Below are 18,237 nucleotides of genomic sequence, written 5' to 3'. Positions count from 1 at the left end.
ACGTGGATTCTTCAAAGGTCGGATTCTACACTGGATTATGTGAGTATAATTTTTTTCACAGGTACCCCAAGGATTCTACATGGAGAAGAGGACCGAGCCTCGTGGGAACATAGGTAAGTATGTATGTATGTATGGAGGTGTGCATGTATGTAATAAACTTATACTTTCACGGTGTGTGTGTCCTGTTTTTTTGGGGGTATTTTTTTAGTAGTAGTACTACAGGTACCAGCGGGCCCGGTTTTCCACCGCATGCTGGTACTTGTGGTTCTCCAAGTACCAGCTTGCGGGGGAGGCTTGCTGGGACTTGTAGTACTGCTACTAAAAACAATATTCACATTTTTTCACAAGGCTATCAGCCCCCCATCCGCCGCCCTTGGATGGGGGGGGACAGCCTCGGGCTTCACCCCTGGCCCTTGGGTGGCTGGAGGGGGGACACCCCTTGATTTAAGGGGTTCCCACTCCTCCAGGGTACCCCGGCCAGGGGTGACTAGTTGGGTATGTAATGCCAGGGCTGCAGGGACCAGTATAAAAGTGTCCCCCGGCTGTGGCATTATGTACCTGGCTAGTGGAGCCCGGTGCTGGTTTAAAAAATACGGGGGACCCCTACGCTTTTTGTCCCCCGTATTTTTGGAACCAGGACCAGGCGCAGAGCCTGGTGCTGGTTGATTAAATATGGGGGAACCCCTGTCATTTTCCCCCCCATATTTTTTCAACCAGGACCGGCTCAAAGAGCCCGAGGCTGGTTATGCTTAGGAGGGGGGACCCCACGCAATTTTTTTCTCAGTTTTTACACTAAACAGACCCTTTCCCATAGATAACCATGCACAGATCTCACTGATCCGTGCATGGTTATCCAAACTCGACTGGAAAAAGCAGGTCTATTTTTTGGCTGCTTTTTTTAACGATTCGAAAAAAAACAGACCCGCACTTGAGCACTCAGAAACTAACACCCAAATACGAATGAATAGTGAATGCCCGTATTGTATGAAATATCAGCCGCGTTTGACCGATGGTCTATTCATTCATATTTTGGAACTTTGCAAATCAAACCATTACGAATAGTCCAAACACTGCCGAGATTGGTGCTTAGTGAATTCCCGGATTGGGACTTAGAAAAAAAAACACAAATTGGACAAACTCGAATTCTTAGTAAATATTGTCCCTGGTCTGACCACAGTCCCTGAAAATTTCTTCCTTGGGTTACTGCTCCCCATCCTCGGAGGCTCGCGTTCCGTGGTTACCAGGATCCAGTCCTGAATGCCGAACCTGTGACCCTCTAGAAGGTGAGCACTTTGCAGCCACCATAGAAGAGACACCCTGGCCCTGGGGGACAGTGTTATTTTATTTATTTTTCTTATAATTGTAGATGGGACCCGGACTATTTGTCCAGAAGATCCCATTGAAATGTCCTTGCATGGAACCTGATGAAGGGAATGGCCTCGTAAGTTGCCACCATTTTCCCCACAACCCGAGTGCATTGATGAACTGACACTCTTTTTGGCTTTGGCAGGTCTCGGACCATGTTCTGGAGGTCCTGGACTTCCCACGTGAGGAAAACTTTCTTTTGTTCCATGTCCCGTATCATGCCTAGGAACGTCAGTCGAGTTGTCGGAACCAACTGTGACTTTGGCAGATTGAGAATCCAACTCTGTTGCTGAAGCACTCTCTAAGAGAGTGACACGTTCTCCAGTAGTTGTCTTGACCTCGCTTTTATCAGGAGATCGTCCAAGTATGGGATAATCCTGACTCCTTGCTTGTGCAGGATCACCATCATTTTCTGAAACTGATAATGACCATCCTGTACCGCAAATCTCAGGTACTCCCGATGAGAGGGATATTATGGGGACATGAAGGTAAGCATCCTTGATGTCTAGTGACACCATAAAATCCCCCCCTTCCAGGCAGGCTATCACCGCTCGGAGCGATTCCATCTTGAATTTGAATCTTTTCAAGTACAGGTCTAGGGATTTTAGATTTAAAATGGGCTTCGGGACCACAAATAGGGTTGAATAATACCCTTTTCCCTGTTGGCTCAGGGGAACCCTGATAATCACTCGCTGTTGACACAGCGTTTGAATTGCAGCCAGCACTACTTCCCGTTCTGGGGTAGAAGCTGGTAAGGCCGACTTGAAAAATCGACGTGGGGCACCTCTTCGAATTCCAGCTTGTAACCCTGGGAGACTATTTCTATCACCCAAGGGTCCACGTCTGACTGAACCCAGACTTTGCTGAATAGTCGAAGGCGTGCCCTCACCTGTGCGGACTCCCGCAGGGGTGCCCCAGCATCATGCGGTGGACTTAGTGGAAGCCGGGGAGGACTTCTGCTCTTGGGAACCAGCTGCAGCAGGTGTCCTCTTGCCTCTACCCTTACCTCTGGTGAGGAAAGAGGAGCCCCGACCTCTTCTGGATCTATGCGACCCAAAGGACTGCATCTGATATTGTGGAGGTTTCTTTTGCTGTTGGGGAACAAAAGGTAAAAAGGTAGACTTACCCCCGGTAGCTGTGGAGACTAGGTCCGCGAGGCCGTCCCCAAACAATACATCACTTTTGTAAGGTAAAACTTCCATATGCCTTTTTGATTCTGCATCCCCCGTCCATTGGCGGATCCATAAGGCTCTTCTTGCCGAAATAGCCATAGCATTGGCTCTCAAACCCAGTAATCCAATGTCTCTTTGAGCGTCCCTCATATATAAGACTACGTCCTTAATATGAGCTAATGTTAACATAATTGTATCCCTATCAAGGGTATCCAGATCAGCTGACAGGGTATCTGTCCACGCTGCTACTGCAATACATACCCATGCCGACGCAATTGCCGGTCTAAGCAAAGTACCAGTATGTGTGTAAATATACTTTAATGTAGTCTCCTGCCTGCGGTCTGCAGGGTCCTTGAGGGCCGCTGTGTCAGGGGACGGTAGCGCCTCTTGGAAAGGCGAGTTAAGGCTTTGTCCACTGTGAGAGAGGATTCCCAGCGTACCCTGTCCTGTGTAGGGAAAGGGTATGCCATAAGAACCCTTTTGGGAATCTGCAGCTTCTTATCTGGAGTTTCCCAAGCTTTTTCACATAACTCATTTAGTTCATGGGAAGGAGGAAAATTCATAACCTGTTTACTTCCCTTAAACATGCTTATCCTCGTGTCGGGCACGAGGGCTCATCAGTGATATGTAAAACATCTTTTATTGCAATAATCATGCACTGAATACTTTTTGTCACCGTGGGGTGCAATCTTGCTTCTTCATAGTCGACACTGGAATCAGAGTCCGTGTCGGTATCTGTGTCCCCTATTTGTGAGAAGGGACGTTTCTGAGACCCCGACGGGTCCTGTGAGTCGGTGCCACCCGTAGATTGAACACCTGTCGACACCCTGGACTCTGCTTTGTCCAGCCTTTCATGCAGTGAAGCTACACTTGCATTTAACATATGCCACATATTCATCCAATCCTGAGTCGGCACCGCCGACTATGACACACCACTCATTTGTTCCACCTCCTTAGATAAGCCTTCCGCTTCAGACATGCAGACACACACGTACCGACACCCCACACACACTGGGATATAACTATAAGGGGACAATTCCCTAAAGAAGGCCCTTTGGAGAGACAGAGAGAGAGTATGCCAGCACACACCAGCGACAAACTGACCCAGGAAAACCCAGACAATGCTTTTATATATATATATATATATATATATATAAATTGATTTCCCCCACTCACTGTGCCAATTATGTGCCCCCCTCTCTTTTTTCAGCCCTCTGAGCTCTTCAGCAGGGGAGAGTTCGGGGAGCCAGCATTCTCTGCAGCTTCTGTGGAGAAAATGGCGCTGGTTAGTGCTGAGGGATCAAGCTCCGCCCCCTCCAGCGGCGGGCTTCGATCCCGTTCTGTATCTGAAAATAATGGCGGGGAATCGTTTATTTACTGCCTCAGCAGCCTAATAACATCCTTTTGTGCCAAAACGAGGTTTATTGCTGCCCAGGGCGCCCCCCCCCCCCCGCGCCCTGCACCCATCAGTGCCATGTGTGTGTGTGTTATGTGGGAGCAATGGCGCGCAGCTTACTGCTGCGCGCTTACCTCAGGAAGATCTGAAGTCTTCTGCCGCCTGACGTCTTCTTTCTTTTCTAATACTCACCCGGCTTCTTTTTTCCGGCATCTGTGAGGAGGATGGCGGCGCAGCTCCGGGACGAACCCCAGGGTGAGACCTGTGTTCCGACTCCCTCTGGAGCTAATGGTGTCCAGTAGCCTAAGAAGCAGAGCCCTTAAACTCTTAAGAAGTGGGTCTGCTTCTCTCCCCTCAGTCCCACGATGCAGGGAGTCTGTTTCCAGCAGAGCTCCCTGAAAATAAAAAAACCTTACAAAATTCTTTTCACAGAAAACTCAGGAAAGCTCCCTGTAATGCACCCTATCTCCTCTGGGCACAAGATCTAACTGAGGTCTGGAGGAGGGGCATAGAGGGAGGAGCCAGTGCACACCATACTAGAAAGTTCTTTTAGGTGCCCATATCTCCTGCAGAGCCCGTCTATACCCCATGGTCCTTACGGAGTCCCCAGCATCCTCTAGGACGTAAGAGAAATACACAAACTAAGCTTTGTCATGAAGAGAGCAATATTCAATAATTCACTAATATTGAATAAGAAAGCGTATTCATGATAGAAATAATAAAAGCTAGGTTTTACCAAATATATGTTGATAAAAGTGCCCCCAAACAAAACAGTCTACATTTTCTTTCTCTCTGTCTAGTTATATCTTTGACTCTTGGGGTCTTAGAAGTATCTCATCATAAGACAACAGAATTGTTAATGATTTTTACTGGCTAGATATCAACCACATCTGCTTTTTGTGGATATACCTGTGCACAGACCACCCCATACATTTGCAAATGAAACTTAAAAGGGATTCTCCCATAAATAAGACTGAGTATATGTTCTCAATTGTGCATGTGACACATAAGCAGCCCTTAGGGGTACATTTACTAAGATGGGAGTTCTATTTAAGATGGGATGTTGCCCATAGCAACCAGTCAGATTCCCGGTATCTTCTAGAAGGTGCTAGATAAACGAGAAGTAGAACCTGATTGGTTGCTATGGGCAACATCCCATCTTAAATAGAACTCCCATCTTTGTAAATTTACAGGTTAGTGAGTGGAGTTATTAACGCTATTTATAAATCTTGTGTCTTAAGGGCCCCATACACAAGAATGATATGTCTGAGGCGATTTCACTTGAACTCTGCCGGGAGCTTCCCAGGAGTGGTTCCATACGATTACAAATGATTTGGTACATTTAGCATGCGATATATCGTATGCAATCACAGCAATGCCTGCGGGAACCGACATATCACGAGTGCAGCACTAACGATCTAGGGGAGCCGATCCGACCTTCACGGGAACGCGCATCAGATCGGATCGGAAACGCCTCCAAAATGCCCGATGTCACCCAATAATATATCGGCCCGAATGCCCTAAATTGGCTGAAATCGGGCATTATCGTTCTAGTGTATGGGGCCCTTCAGAATTAGTGTATGTATAGTGCTACTGTTACCCCACAGGTGGCGCTACACTGCCCACAAGCGATATACCAACTGAGCTTCAGCACATTTTGTTCTTCCAGGATTGATGTGTTTAGCGTCACTTAATTGTTGCTCAGCAATGTGGAATTAAACATACAGTAGAAATATTTTTTATCTGTGGCCTTAAAGTTCCATTTGTATTCAATAAAAACACACATCAACCTATTAGGGTAATCAATCAGGACACCACTTGTAGAACTACACCTAACAAAACATTTTTTACATTGTTACAATGTCAGTTTTGTAACATATGTTAATACACATTTTAATAAACAAAAATATTTTGGAAAACGAGTTCAATTAATTGCTGTTGCATTTGGCAGTTTAATTATACACAGTATATGGAAATACAGGCACTGCCCATTTCTTACAATACAAAATATACAAATCAATATCATACAGTTTATACATATGCATTTACAAAGCACAAAACCAGTGTTTATACAATTGAATCATTTTGTTAATAGCCATAAATTAGACAACAGTTTGCAGTTCATCCTTCATATACGTCATATATCCTCTGGGCCTAGCCTGAAAGCTGTAATACATAGTAAATAACATTTACACAGACTAGCTGGACAAAACACGTAACTCAAGACTGGGAACAAGTGACTCTTATCAGCTACTGCAAAGGTGGCAGAACGGGGAGAAATCTGGTCACAAACCACCCACAAGTAATGACTGCTCTCACTGGATATCTACAGTACGGGGAACTGTGGCTCACTACACAAATAGGAATTTAGACCCTACTTGCACTAAATCAGCAGAATTATGCTACAATATTGTCACTTTCGGCTATCTTCAAACTGTGACTCACTTTGTATACTCCACCAGTCTATGTCAGTGTATGGCCTGCTCCAAATCACTGCTATTAATAGAGCTACTGTATGGGCAGTATTGTTCAACCGGATGCAGTTAATATGCTGGCTGTCGGGATCCTGACCTCCATCAGGATGCAGATGTCAGAATTCCGAAAGGGTCAGGACACCGATGCAGGATTCCCAACAGCCGGCATCCCGACTGTAGAGAGAATAATGCAGGTTAGGTTTAGGACCAGGGGGGGTTAGGGTTAGGCTGCGGCATGGGAGATGTTAGGATTAGGCTGCGGGGAGGGGGGGTAGTATGCGGCACGGGAGATGTTAGGGTTAGGCTGCAAGGTGGGGGGGTTAGGTACCCCAGGGGAGGGTTAGGGTTACCCTGCAGGGAAGGGAGGGTTAGGTGTAGGCTGCAGGGAGGGAGGTTAGGTTTAGGCACCACCGGAGGGAGGTTAGGGTTATGCACTAAGTGGGGAGGTTAGGGTGAACGGGAGAATAGCCCATTTTCACCCCTGTCGGTATTGCATTCATTGGGATCTTGGAGTCGGTGTTTTGATCGCCAGGAACCCAAACGCCGGCAACTCATACTGAACCCTTGTTCAACAGTACCGGTAAAGTCACAGGAACACCCAATAGTGTGTCCCCTCACAGACAGACCACAAGGTTGGTTCACACTGGGAATGTATTATGTAATGTTCTTTAATAAAGAGTATAAATGTCCCTTAGAGTTGATTATCATCATAACATTGCCATGTTGAGGCTTACTAGAGTGGAACTAAACATAAAGAGAACTCAGATTTCAGTTTTAGTAAAAGTAAACAGTAAGATCTTCTATTTAATGACAGAACAGATCTATTTACCTGAAAGTTATTCAGTGTACACTACCATAAATAAATAAATTGACCTATAAGCAGCAATTTATGTTACAGCAGACTCAGTATACAGCAGAGCTGGCCAAACCAGTCCTCGAGATCTACCAACAGTTCACATTTTCCAGACCACCTAGCTGGTGCACAGGTGTAGTCATCACTAATAAAGATGTGCTGCATTCATTCCTAACTGACCATTCTACAGATCTCCAGGAGGCCTGGAAAACATGAACTGTTGCTAGATCTCGAGGACCGGTTTGGCCAGCCCTGGTATACAGTATATAGCACACTATATGTCACCACTATGAGATAAATAATGCTGACCGCCAGTCAGCAACAACTGAGATGAAATAACAGCTGGTAGTGTGAATATCTCCATGTTCTTATGCATATCTTCAAACTGATATGATAAAAACATTTTGACATTTTCTGTGAAACATGTAGCCCACAGTGTTATACAGAATGGGGCATTCTGCCATTAGACCAGGAACATACAGGTGTTCATTTAAGGATATAATCAGCAAACTTACAACCTATTAAACGGTTTGATGCTGAAAGTCCATAACATAAAATAAGCTAGCGACACACTTTATGATGAACCTTCTCTGTACACGTCCATTCAGAACAAAGCACCGGAAAACTATGAGAATATCCTTCTATTGCTCTGATAAACGTGCAGATAAAATACATTTGTGTTTTTGGTTTGGCTTTTTAAGAACCCGTCTTTTTCAACACCCATACAAGCCCTAAGCCGGATGGAAGATGAATAACAGTGTTTGCAGCAATTATTATTAGTTGGAGCAATGAATAAAAATCCTTTTACATGCGCAGGGCCTGATTCTGAGTTGCACTGATGTCCAAATGCAGCCGCCTTCTGGACACGAATGGATTGCAAACAAAATGGTAATACGATTATTCACACACCCTAATGTGTACTCATCCCACTGCCACACTTTTAACACATAGGGAAAGAGCAGATATCATCATTATCGTCACTTACACTTACCCGGGGCCATAGACAGCTTGGCCAGGCTTGGGTAATGAAGGGGGCGTGGCCTAATTACAGGAGTGTACACGCTCCCTTAAAAAAATACATGAACAATACACTGCTGGCAATGCTGCGACCGGAGAGGGGCAGAACCATGGGGGGGGGGGGGGGGGGGGGGGGGGTGATCTGCGCTAACCCTCTCGCAGGCAGAGAAGACGGGATGCAGTTAAGATGCCGACTGTCGGGATCCCAGCGTTCATGATCCCGATGCTTAAATCCAGACAGCCGACAATGCCGACAGCCGGAAAACCGGCTCACCAGGGCTATTCCCACTTTGAGTGGGAATAGATACTGTGGCAAGTGCAAGGGGACTCTTAGTGCTCGCCCCGCCGCTGGCATTCTGGCGGGCAGGATGCCGATGTCGGGATACTGACCGCCGGCATCCCACCTGCCAGGATAACGCATGCAACCCGAGAAGTCTGCTGGGCTCAGAGGCAGCTACATTCTCCCTGGACCAACCTCAGCTCAGAACACAGCAGCGTGTGCTGGGCTGGGATAAAGGCTGCTGCCGGCTGACAGGTAAGAAGAAGGGGTGGGGGGTAGCTTGCGGATCTAGCCACACCGGGACCCTCCATCAAGGCCAGGGCTGGGTAATTAGTAGCTGCCCACCCCCCTCTTGGAGCCCCTGCACCTACTGGTGTCCCCTCGGCATATACAGGAATTAGAACATGGTGTAACTCTGGCTACAAGCCCATGCGACAGTTCTGCACACGCCCGACACTCAGTAATGCCAGTTTCATGGCCAGACTGAAACTGCAAAGATGCATCTGATGCAGAATTGATCGGAGATACATAGATGCTTATGTTCACTGTGACGCCCATACAGTCATCAAAGGTGATGCACATCGCTCTTTGGGGTTCATTCCGACCCAATCACTCGCTGCAGTTGTTCGCAGCACAGCGATCGGGTCGGAACTGCGCATGCGCTGCCAGCGCATACCGGGCGGCCGAAGTCCGTCATTCCCTAGCGATCGCCTCTGGGGGGAGGGGGGGGGGGGGGTGGCCCGCAGAGGTCACATCACACGCAGCCGCTGCGACCAGGGATATCGACGAGTTACTCAACAAGTACAAAAGCATTGCCGCTGTGCGATGCTTTTGCACTTGTGCGGGGGGGGGGGGGCGGACAGACCTGCGGGGTGGGCTAGTCCTGTTGCGGGCGTCCCCCCACATGTCTGGGACCATGATCATAGCTGTGCTAAATTTAGCACTGCCACGATCGACTCGGAATGACCCCCACATTGTCAGGGGCAAACGCAAGATTTTCATGGGGGGGTTTCCATACACACAGATACATTATATGAATATGTGTGTGTGCGTATACACGGTCACAATACCGACGCCGGGATCCCGGCTGTTAGATGGCGAGTGCAATGTCGCCACAGGTTATATTCCCACTCTATGGGTGTCGAGGACACCCATGAGTGAAAATAGTCCCTGTTTGTCGGCATGCCGGCGAGATTTTCAGATGCTGGGATCCCGGTGTTGGTATTGTGACTAGCGGTCACATAAACGCATCCCGTACACACAGCATATTTACAAACACACATAGCATACACACACACCAGACACACACAGCATACTTACAGCAGACACACACATACAGTAGCATACATACATGGACACATGACATACACACACATGCTGCATACATACATTAACACATACACACAATATATATGCACACAGCTGACACACACATATATTATACACACCTTTTTCACATAAACATAAAAAGCAGCCAGTATACATCATCAAAACTTATATATATATTTCATTAGCCACCAAAAGTTAATATAAACGCTGGCCCCCTCCCCCTCTCAGGCTAACGCGTCACCGGCCTGAGAGGGGGAGGGGGCCTCTCTCTGCACATGTTATATCTGCCTCCCCTGCAGTGCACATGGTTTTGCCCAATTGCTATAAAAAATTCTGCTGCGATCAACTTGGAATTACCCCCTATATTTCCGCAAGATATCAATTTATCTCTGTGGTGAGTCACAAAGCAATGATATTGGGTCCTCAGAAAATTGGGTTCTGCTCACAAACTTGTTGCCTACCCTCTTGCTTAGTGTCAAAGTAAACTCTATGGACCTGATGTTTTACTGTAGGCGTGTGTTTTGTTAGCCTCTGGCATGGTTTTGGCCGCTAGATTTATGGGCCAATTCATTTTAAGGCAAAACCAATTTATTTAATTTTTTTGACATTAAAACTAATTGTCACTTTAAATGGCAACATAATACATAAGGCGTATGGATGCTATATCATAGGTAACAGCTGGGTTAGAAAATCCGATCAAGTTTTTTTTGATAATTTTATGTAAAATCTAGTTAAAAAGAGAGTGGAGTGGTGGTACAGGTTGAGTATCCCATATCCAAATATTCCGAAATACAGAATATTCCGAAACACGGACTTTTTTGCGTGAGAGTGAGATAGTGAAACCTTTGTTTTTTGATGGCTCAATGTACACAAACTTTCTTTAATACACACAGTTATTAAAAATATTGTATTAAATGACCTTCAGGCTGTGTGTATAAGGCGTATATGAAACATAAATGAATTGTGTGAATGTACACATACTTTGTTCAATGCACAAAGTTACAAAAAATATTGTCTAAAATGACCTTCAGGCTGTGTGTATAAGGTGTATGTAAAACATAAATGCATTCTGTGCTTCGATTTAGGTCCCATCACCATGATATCTCATTATAGGATGCAATTATTCCAAAATACGGAAAAATCCGATATCCAAAATACCTCTGGTCCCAAGCATTTTGGATAAGGGATATTCAACCTGTATTCTATAACAGGTGTTACAATAAAGTAGTAATAACAGGAATTAATACTTTCCAAATGTCACAATTTAGTCGGGCAGTCCTGATTCTAGGTGACTGCCTTGACAGTGCAGACTCTTGTCCTACAGTTGTGAATGGGTTTTGTGCACACCTGCTATTGGATAATGGGCATTTACTGGTGCAGAGCCGGAAGGTTTTGGGTACCCTAGTGATGAGAAGTGCAAGGTGCGCCCCAACGTAATATGGTGATACCCCCAGTCCTCTTTCCAGAGGTACACAATAGGTGTCCGGAATCCCAAACTTGCAATGTTTGAAGGTATGTGTATTGTAGCGCCAACAAAATATGCAACACTATAGAATTAGTGAGTTCTGGAGTTGTACCCTGTGTCTCAGTGCCATCTCAGTGACCTGCCTGCTTTAGGTCATGCACACACAGACATTTACCAAACTTACATTTTTTATGCATGTTTAAGCACAAAAAAAAAAAAAAAAATATGGATCAAGAAACATTCTTATAGACACAACGCAACAAAATGCACATGAAACAAACACAATGCAAGCTAAACACACATGAAACCGCAAATACGTACAATCACGGCTTCATTCACGGATTCATTGCCTTATCCGTCACATGTACTAACTTGCATTATAAATCTATGTTAAATGCTGAATTTTAATGTCAGTGTGTAAGTAGCCCTAGAGTTACCTATATTAAAATAAGTAAATGCTCAATGTTTGGTTAATCATTAAAAATGATGCAGTTATACAAGCAAAACATTTAAACAAATCGCGGCAGGTGGTATAGTAATACTTACTGCTTTTAAGACAAGTGGTATTTCGGCATATCAGTCTAATCATAAAGCTTAGGGTGAGATGATAAGGCACTAACACAAAGCGAATTGTCATAGACTCGCTGCCAGTTGTCCCATTTTTGTCAGTGACTTATAATGCTCACCTGCATTATATAACATTCCTTAGCAACGGAACAGTCCATACGGCATATGACAGTCACTAGTTACACGGCAGCCGGCATACAGTGCATTACAGACCTAAGGCACATACTGGCTTTTGTTAAATACAGTGTACTATAGTCAGCTCTTAGTATACAGTAGGACAATATACCCATTAAGGCCTGCAATCTAGAATAAAAACGCATGTAAGGTCGTCCTACTTACTTCGAGGAATAAACAAACAAAAAAAGTTCCACCCATTAAGGAATAACCAAGAGTCCTGATCTGAGGGATTACCACATGGGAACATATATACAGCAGTAGCTGTAACAATTAACAGTCTGTGCAGTAAATATTGGCATGGTACCTGCAAAGTGTTTTTCTGCACCTACCAACGTATTATCCCGTTTCTAATACAGAACTGTTTTTTGGAGTTTTTTCCAACCGCTTTATATTGTAATTGTCTTATTATCTTGAATACAAAGCTTAATCAGAAACATTTCCAAGGCAGAGAAAGTCCTGTATCGTTTGACATAATCCACACTCCATTCAGTGTACAGTATCTCCCACAGCATGCTGGTTACCTCAGATTAGGTGACCACTTTACTCATTGTCTGCACAACAGATGAGAATGCTGTGGCACTGAGATGAATGCCCCTGTCACTTGTCCTGGTTCATATCAAACGCTCCTCAGGAGGCACTTTCAGGACACTATCCATCTCTAGCCGTGCCCCTGCTACCTCCTGTTGGCTCGGACTGTATGTACCTTCCGACTGTCTTCTCTTCCTCGCCGTCAGCACCGTGAAAATGAGCACAATGATACACAAAAGTAAAAAACCACATGATACGGGGACCGCAACTCCAAGCAGAGGAAAGGGGAAGGCCCAGGCTGCACTGCTTTTCTGCAAGAAAGGAACAGCGTATTATGAAAGCTGCCCCATCGGAGAGGTATAGGATGCTTGCATTGATCTGGTGGTGCTGGTGGCATGGCCAGAGAAGGCCCAACATAAGCACAACTATAATACAAAGTGAAAGGTTGGGCTGGGACCAAACCTAAGCAGGTTATAGCCTGTGTACAATATATTCAGTCCAGGGGTCATGGAAAAAAGTCCATCACTAATTAGTTCTCAGACTGGTTGACTGAAGTTTTGACAAACATAAAAGGAACACAGTCATGCATGAAGCGCAGCATCACAATAACCAAAATGCAGAGAAATCAAGAGACCAACATGCACTAAGAAAGATTATAAAACAAAAAATGCTGGAACAGATACAAAAACAGCATGCAGGGTTATACAGAGAAAGCCTAGACAACAAGCACCAAACTAGCAACACAAGTACCTTAACCTATCTATATAACAATCGGACAAGGTCCCATAACACAGTTTTGCTCAATTTCCACATCAGACTATTTAATTAAGTCTTGTAATAATAATGTGGAGTCGCTGAGAACAGGCAAGAAGACAAGGTTAATTGCAGTAATAATTCAACGCTGGGTTTTATATCCGTCCCAGAACAGCTAAACTGCTAACAGAATCATGTGAATATTTTAGCTGTCTGGAGGAGTAATGATATGATTGTGCGATGTAAGTGCCTACCCATGGTTAATTAAGAGATCAACAAGTTCAGCTGACAGACAATGAGGCATAAAGTGTTACACAAAACATGCAGACACACAAGATTCATGCAGATTCCTGACAAAAGCAACAGCAATGAGAGAACTCTGGCTGATGTGTGCGGCAAGGAGGAGGACCTCACACATTCAGGGTTAGGTCTGTAGGTGCAGCAACCACATGAGTGTAATATTGGGATTTTGGACATGCAGCTGCTCCCAAAGTCATCACTTACCTCACAGCGCGTCCCACTGAAGCTGGCGTTACAGATACACTTGTAGTTGTTCACCAAGTCCTGGCAAGAACCCCCATTGTTACATGGGTTAGGATCACAGTCATTGATATTAATTTCACACCTAAATAGTTACAAAAATGTCAGTATAACAGCGGTGTCTCCAGCCAAGGCAATTCTGTGCCTAGTAAAACAGATACTGTATACAATGAGACTATACAATGGTAGACGTATGATGCCCATCATATTTGAAATAGTTTGCTGCTTTATATGACCACATAGTAACATGCATAGTGTAAAAGCAAAATAATATGCACAAATGCTACCCTGTGCAAACCCACGTTTTGCTGTGCCAATGCACTGCCATCTGCCATTTCTGGTATTGTTGGCATCATGGTTGTGTGCATTTCGACAAAAGTAAAAATATCACTTCAAGTTCTACAATTGAGCAACTTCTAATTAATTTTACCTCTTCCCTGTTTATATTCTTCTTTTGTTTTTGTTTTTTAACTGCTCGGTGGAGCTTCATTTGCATCCTAAATAATTAAATAAATAAGACTAAAGGACCATCAGGTCTCTCTCATTATAATTGTACTTTTTTTTTTCTACTTGAGTAGAATTGCGCCCACAGGTGCTCTTTCCCATTTAAATTGCAGCTAGTTAGTGTAGAAGGCAGCATATTGAAAAAAAATAGGCCAACACCCAGTAAGTCCAACCTGTTAAGACATGAAAACCAAGCCAAAAGGCTCAGTAGCCATGCACTCCATCAGGAACACCCAGCTAAATGTTTAAGTTTAACCGTGTAACCATGTTTTTCTCCCATAGGTAGAATGGATGAATCTGATCTGTTACACCAGATGGGTCCCGGTTGGGATCACAGGCTGTTCCACCCTCTCATAGAGATCAGGGACTTTCACACAGAGAATTCTCGCGATCACCGATTTGGCTGAGCAGAGCCTCCGGTGATGACATCATGTCCTCTCACTACATTCAGTCATAACATGCTAATGTACAATGTACAGTAGGTAGTACTGCAGATTACTTAACAGACTCATTTGGACATGTGCAGAATATTACAGATCACTTCTGTCCTAATGACCTGCTCATGTAAGGGTTTTGCACTATGTGCACTGTCAAAGTCTAATTTTACCTCTTGTTCCTATTCCTAATAGTCTCAAGGCCCATACACTCTAGCCGATTTTGAGCTCAAATCAGTTCACTTTTGGCGTTTTGAGCTACTTTGAGCTCAAACTCGGCCAGTGTGTATGGGCGGGTGGTGAGCAGTGAGCGTGGATGCACACTCCCGCAACATCGCTGGCTGCCGCCATCCGTCAGGCTGTTTGAACAGCCGAGTAAAGCATTTTCCACAGTCATCTACTACTGCGGAAAGTGCTTCACTCCCCCATGAACATCGCTGGCACAGGGAAAATAGCACAGTGTGTATGCACTAAGCTATTTTCCTGCCAGTGATATGCACCTTTACTCCAACAAAAAAATTAAAAAATAAAATAAAGGTGTCAGGTCTGCATTACTATCCATTTAAATAGGCATGCATATAATATCTCTAGTGCTAATTAGTAAAATACTATCCTGCTCCATTTGTGTGTCATTAATGAACATAGGGGGTAATTCAAACCTGATCGTAGCAGCAAATTTGTTAGCAGTTGGGCAAAACCATGGGGGTCATTTTGAGTTGATCGCTCACTATCAGTTTTTAGCAGCCGTGCAAACGCATAGTCTCCGCCCACGGGGGAGTGTATTTTCGCTTTGCAGGAGTGCGAACGCCTGTGCAGCAGTGCGCCTGCAAACACATTTTGTGCAAAACAAGACCAGCCCTGTAGTTACTTATCCTGTGCGATGATTGCTGCGACGAGTAACACGGTAATGACGTCAGATACCCGCACAGCAAACGCCTGGCCACGCCTGCATTTTTCCAAACACTCCCAGAAAACGGTCAGTTGACACCCAGAAACTCCCACTTCCTGTCAATCTTCTTGCGACCGCCAGTGCGACTGAAAGCGTCGCTAGAACCTGTGCTCGTTGTACACGTACGTCGCGCGTGCGTATTGCGGTGCATACGCATGCGCAGATTTGCCATTTTTTCATCTGATCGCTGCGCTGCGAAAAACGGCAGCTAGCAATCAACTCGGAATGACCCCCCATGTGCACTGCAGGTGTGGCAGATATAACATTTGCAAAGAGAGTTTGATTTGGGTGGGTTATATTGTTTCTGTGCAGGGTAAATACTGCCTGCTTTATGTTTACACTGCAATTTAGATTTCAATTTGAACACACCCCACCCAAATCTAACTCTCTCTGCACATGTTATATCTGACCCCCCTGCAGTGCACATGGTTTTGCCCAACTGCTAACAAATTTGATGCTACGATCAGGTCTGAAATACCCCCATATACCTGTATTCTGGACTATACAGATAACAGCTTGGTGGCTGCTACCTGTGCAGTGTAACTAATAACTCATACACACTGGTGCTACCATATATTGTGCCACTTATATACATGGGGATTCCCACTATGAGGCAACTTTCATTTAGTGGATAGTAATTCTCTTTCTGCATATTACTACTAACTGCACTGATTTATCTTTCAACTATGTCTCTGTTGTTAACCAGGGCACTAAGGCAGATACTATATTCATTGGCCTTAGGTAAACTATACATAGGATGTAGTTATGTGACCAGCGGTCACAATACCTCCCCCTACATCCCACCCACTTAGAATCCCGACATGCTGAGGATTATTCCCACTCCACAGAGTGGGAATAGAACCTGTGGTGAGATGGAGCCCACAGGGGGCTCGTAGTGCTTGCCCCCCCTGACAGCCACCTCAATGCCGGGATCCTGGCGTCGGTATGCTGACCGCCGGTCACGCATACCCAACCCCTATACATCATAGCTATGCACTTTTCAAAAGATACAATGGGATTCTGCATCAGTTTTATTTCAAGGGTGATAATAAACTTTTCCATCTACTGTAAATGATCGGATGAAAGTCTGAAGGCATGTACAAACAGGATGTAGTTATGTGTCACAGTACCTCCGCCTGCATCCCGAACCCTGAAAATGCCGACCAAAAGGAACTATTCCCACTCATGGGTGTCCACGACACCAACAGAGTGGGAACAGAACCTGCAGCTTGCCACCGAGCACGCAAGGGGCTTCGTTGCGCTCGCCCCCCCTGCCGGCATTCTGCGGTCGGGATCCCGGCCGGCAGTAACACAGCCCCAACCCGTACAAACCAATGTGCTACAGTCATCTCAGGGTACATTTATGGACAAGTGACTATACCAAACTCAGGCTGCCAGCTTGAATAAGACAATTTACTGATAAATAACATGTGCGCATGAATGGGTAAAGGACTACAGCAGTGATGCACTCAGCAGTAGCCTGTTTCAGGTTTCTTACCTTTTGCCTTTGAAGCCTGGCCGGCAGGTGCAGTTTGCTACACCGCCTCTGCTGATGCATCTTCCCCCATTTAGACATGTTACATTTTTACCACACTGTTCAAGAGGGAAACGCCACCTGAAAGAAAGAGACACATGATATACAATGTGTTGGAAATATACACATATATTTTAGAATTCAGTATGATTTCCCGATGGACCGGATGCCGGTGGTCAGAATACAAACAGTGTTATCCCGTCCTTCAGAATCCCAACAGCCCCCTCTAAAGTACCCTAACCCTCCTCTGCCCCCTGCCCTAACCCTCCTTTGTGGGTGCCTAAACCTAACCCTCCCGGGTGGTGCCTGACTCTAACCCTCCCTTCCCTGCTGCCTAAACCTGAGCATCCCCGCTTGTTGCCTAACCCTAACCTCCCCTTCTATGTGCCTAAACCTAACCCTCCCTCCCTTGTCCCTAACCTTAACCTTCCTGGCCCCGCCCCCTAACTCCCCCTTCTCCTGCTTGACAATCTCCTGACGATCGTGATGCCGGATGTTGGTATCCCATACGGCATCGGTATGTAGACGCTGGGATTGCGTCCTCCTTTGGGATCCCGGTGTCGGTATATCAACTGCCGGGATCCCATTCATCGGGAAGCCAACTGCTTCCCATATTATATATATATATGTGTATATATATATATATATATATATATATATATATATATACACACACATATGCACACTGCTGCTGCTCAGTGGTGCTGTTAGAGACCCTCCTCCGCCAACCGAAACTGACGGTTGAGGGGGTGGAGCCTCAACCACACAACTGACTGTAAATGTGCAGCTTAAGGGGCTGAGCAAAAAGTTGCACCCCATGTAAAACAACAAGATAAAAGTGACCTACATATACATTTGCTATTGTTACCTGTAAATTTATTTTTTACAATGCAACCTTTG

The 18,237-nt window shown here is 45.2% G+C and overlaps 1 protein-coding gene across 1 annotated transcript in view; it reads right to left on the bottom strand.

Annotated features, from left to right (window-relative positions):
• Window positions 1-5,856: 5,856 nt before the first annotated feature.
• Window positions 5,857-18,237, bottom strand: part of CRB2 (crumbs cell polarity complex component 2) — a 298,555-nt gene continuing 286,174 nt past the window's right edge. The window contains exons 10-12 of the mRNA XM_063938516.1: window positions 17,302-17,418; window positions 13,881-14,001; window positions 5,857-12,934 (exon numbers count right to left, since the gene is read on the bottom strand). Coding sequence (XP_063794586.1) covers window positions 12,707-12,934; window positions 13,881-14,001; window positions 17,302-17,418 — 466 coding nt within the window. The 3' untranslated portion in view covers window positions 5,857-12,706. The remainder of the gene's footprint in view (window positions 12,935-13,880; window positions 14,002-17,301; window positions 17,419-18,237) is intronic.

This window comes from Pseudophryne corroboree, chromosome 8 (genome assembly GCF_028390025.1).
Source record: "Pseudophryne corroboree isolate aPseCor3 chromosome 8, aPseCor3.hap2, whole genome shotgun sequence".
NCBI lineage: Eukaryota > Metazoa > Chordata > Amphibia > Anura > Myobatrachidae > Pseudophryne > Pseudophryne corroboree.
Note: the sequence above shows the minus strand (reverse complement) of the source record. Positions and strands in the feature narration are given on the sequence as shown.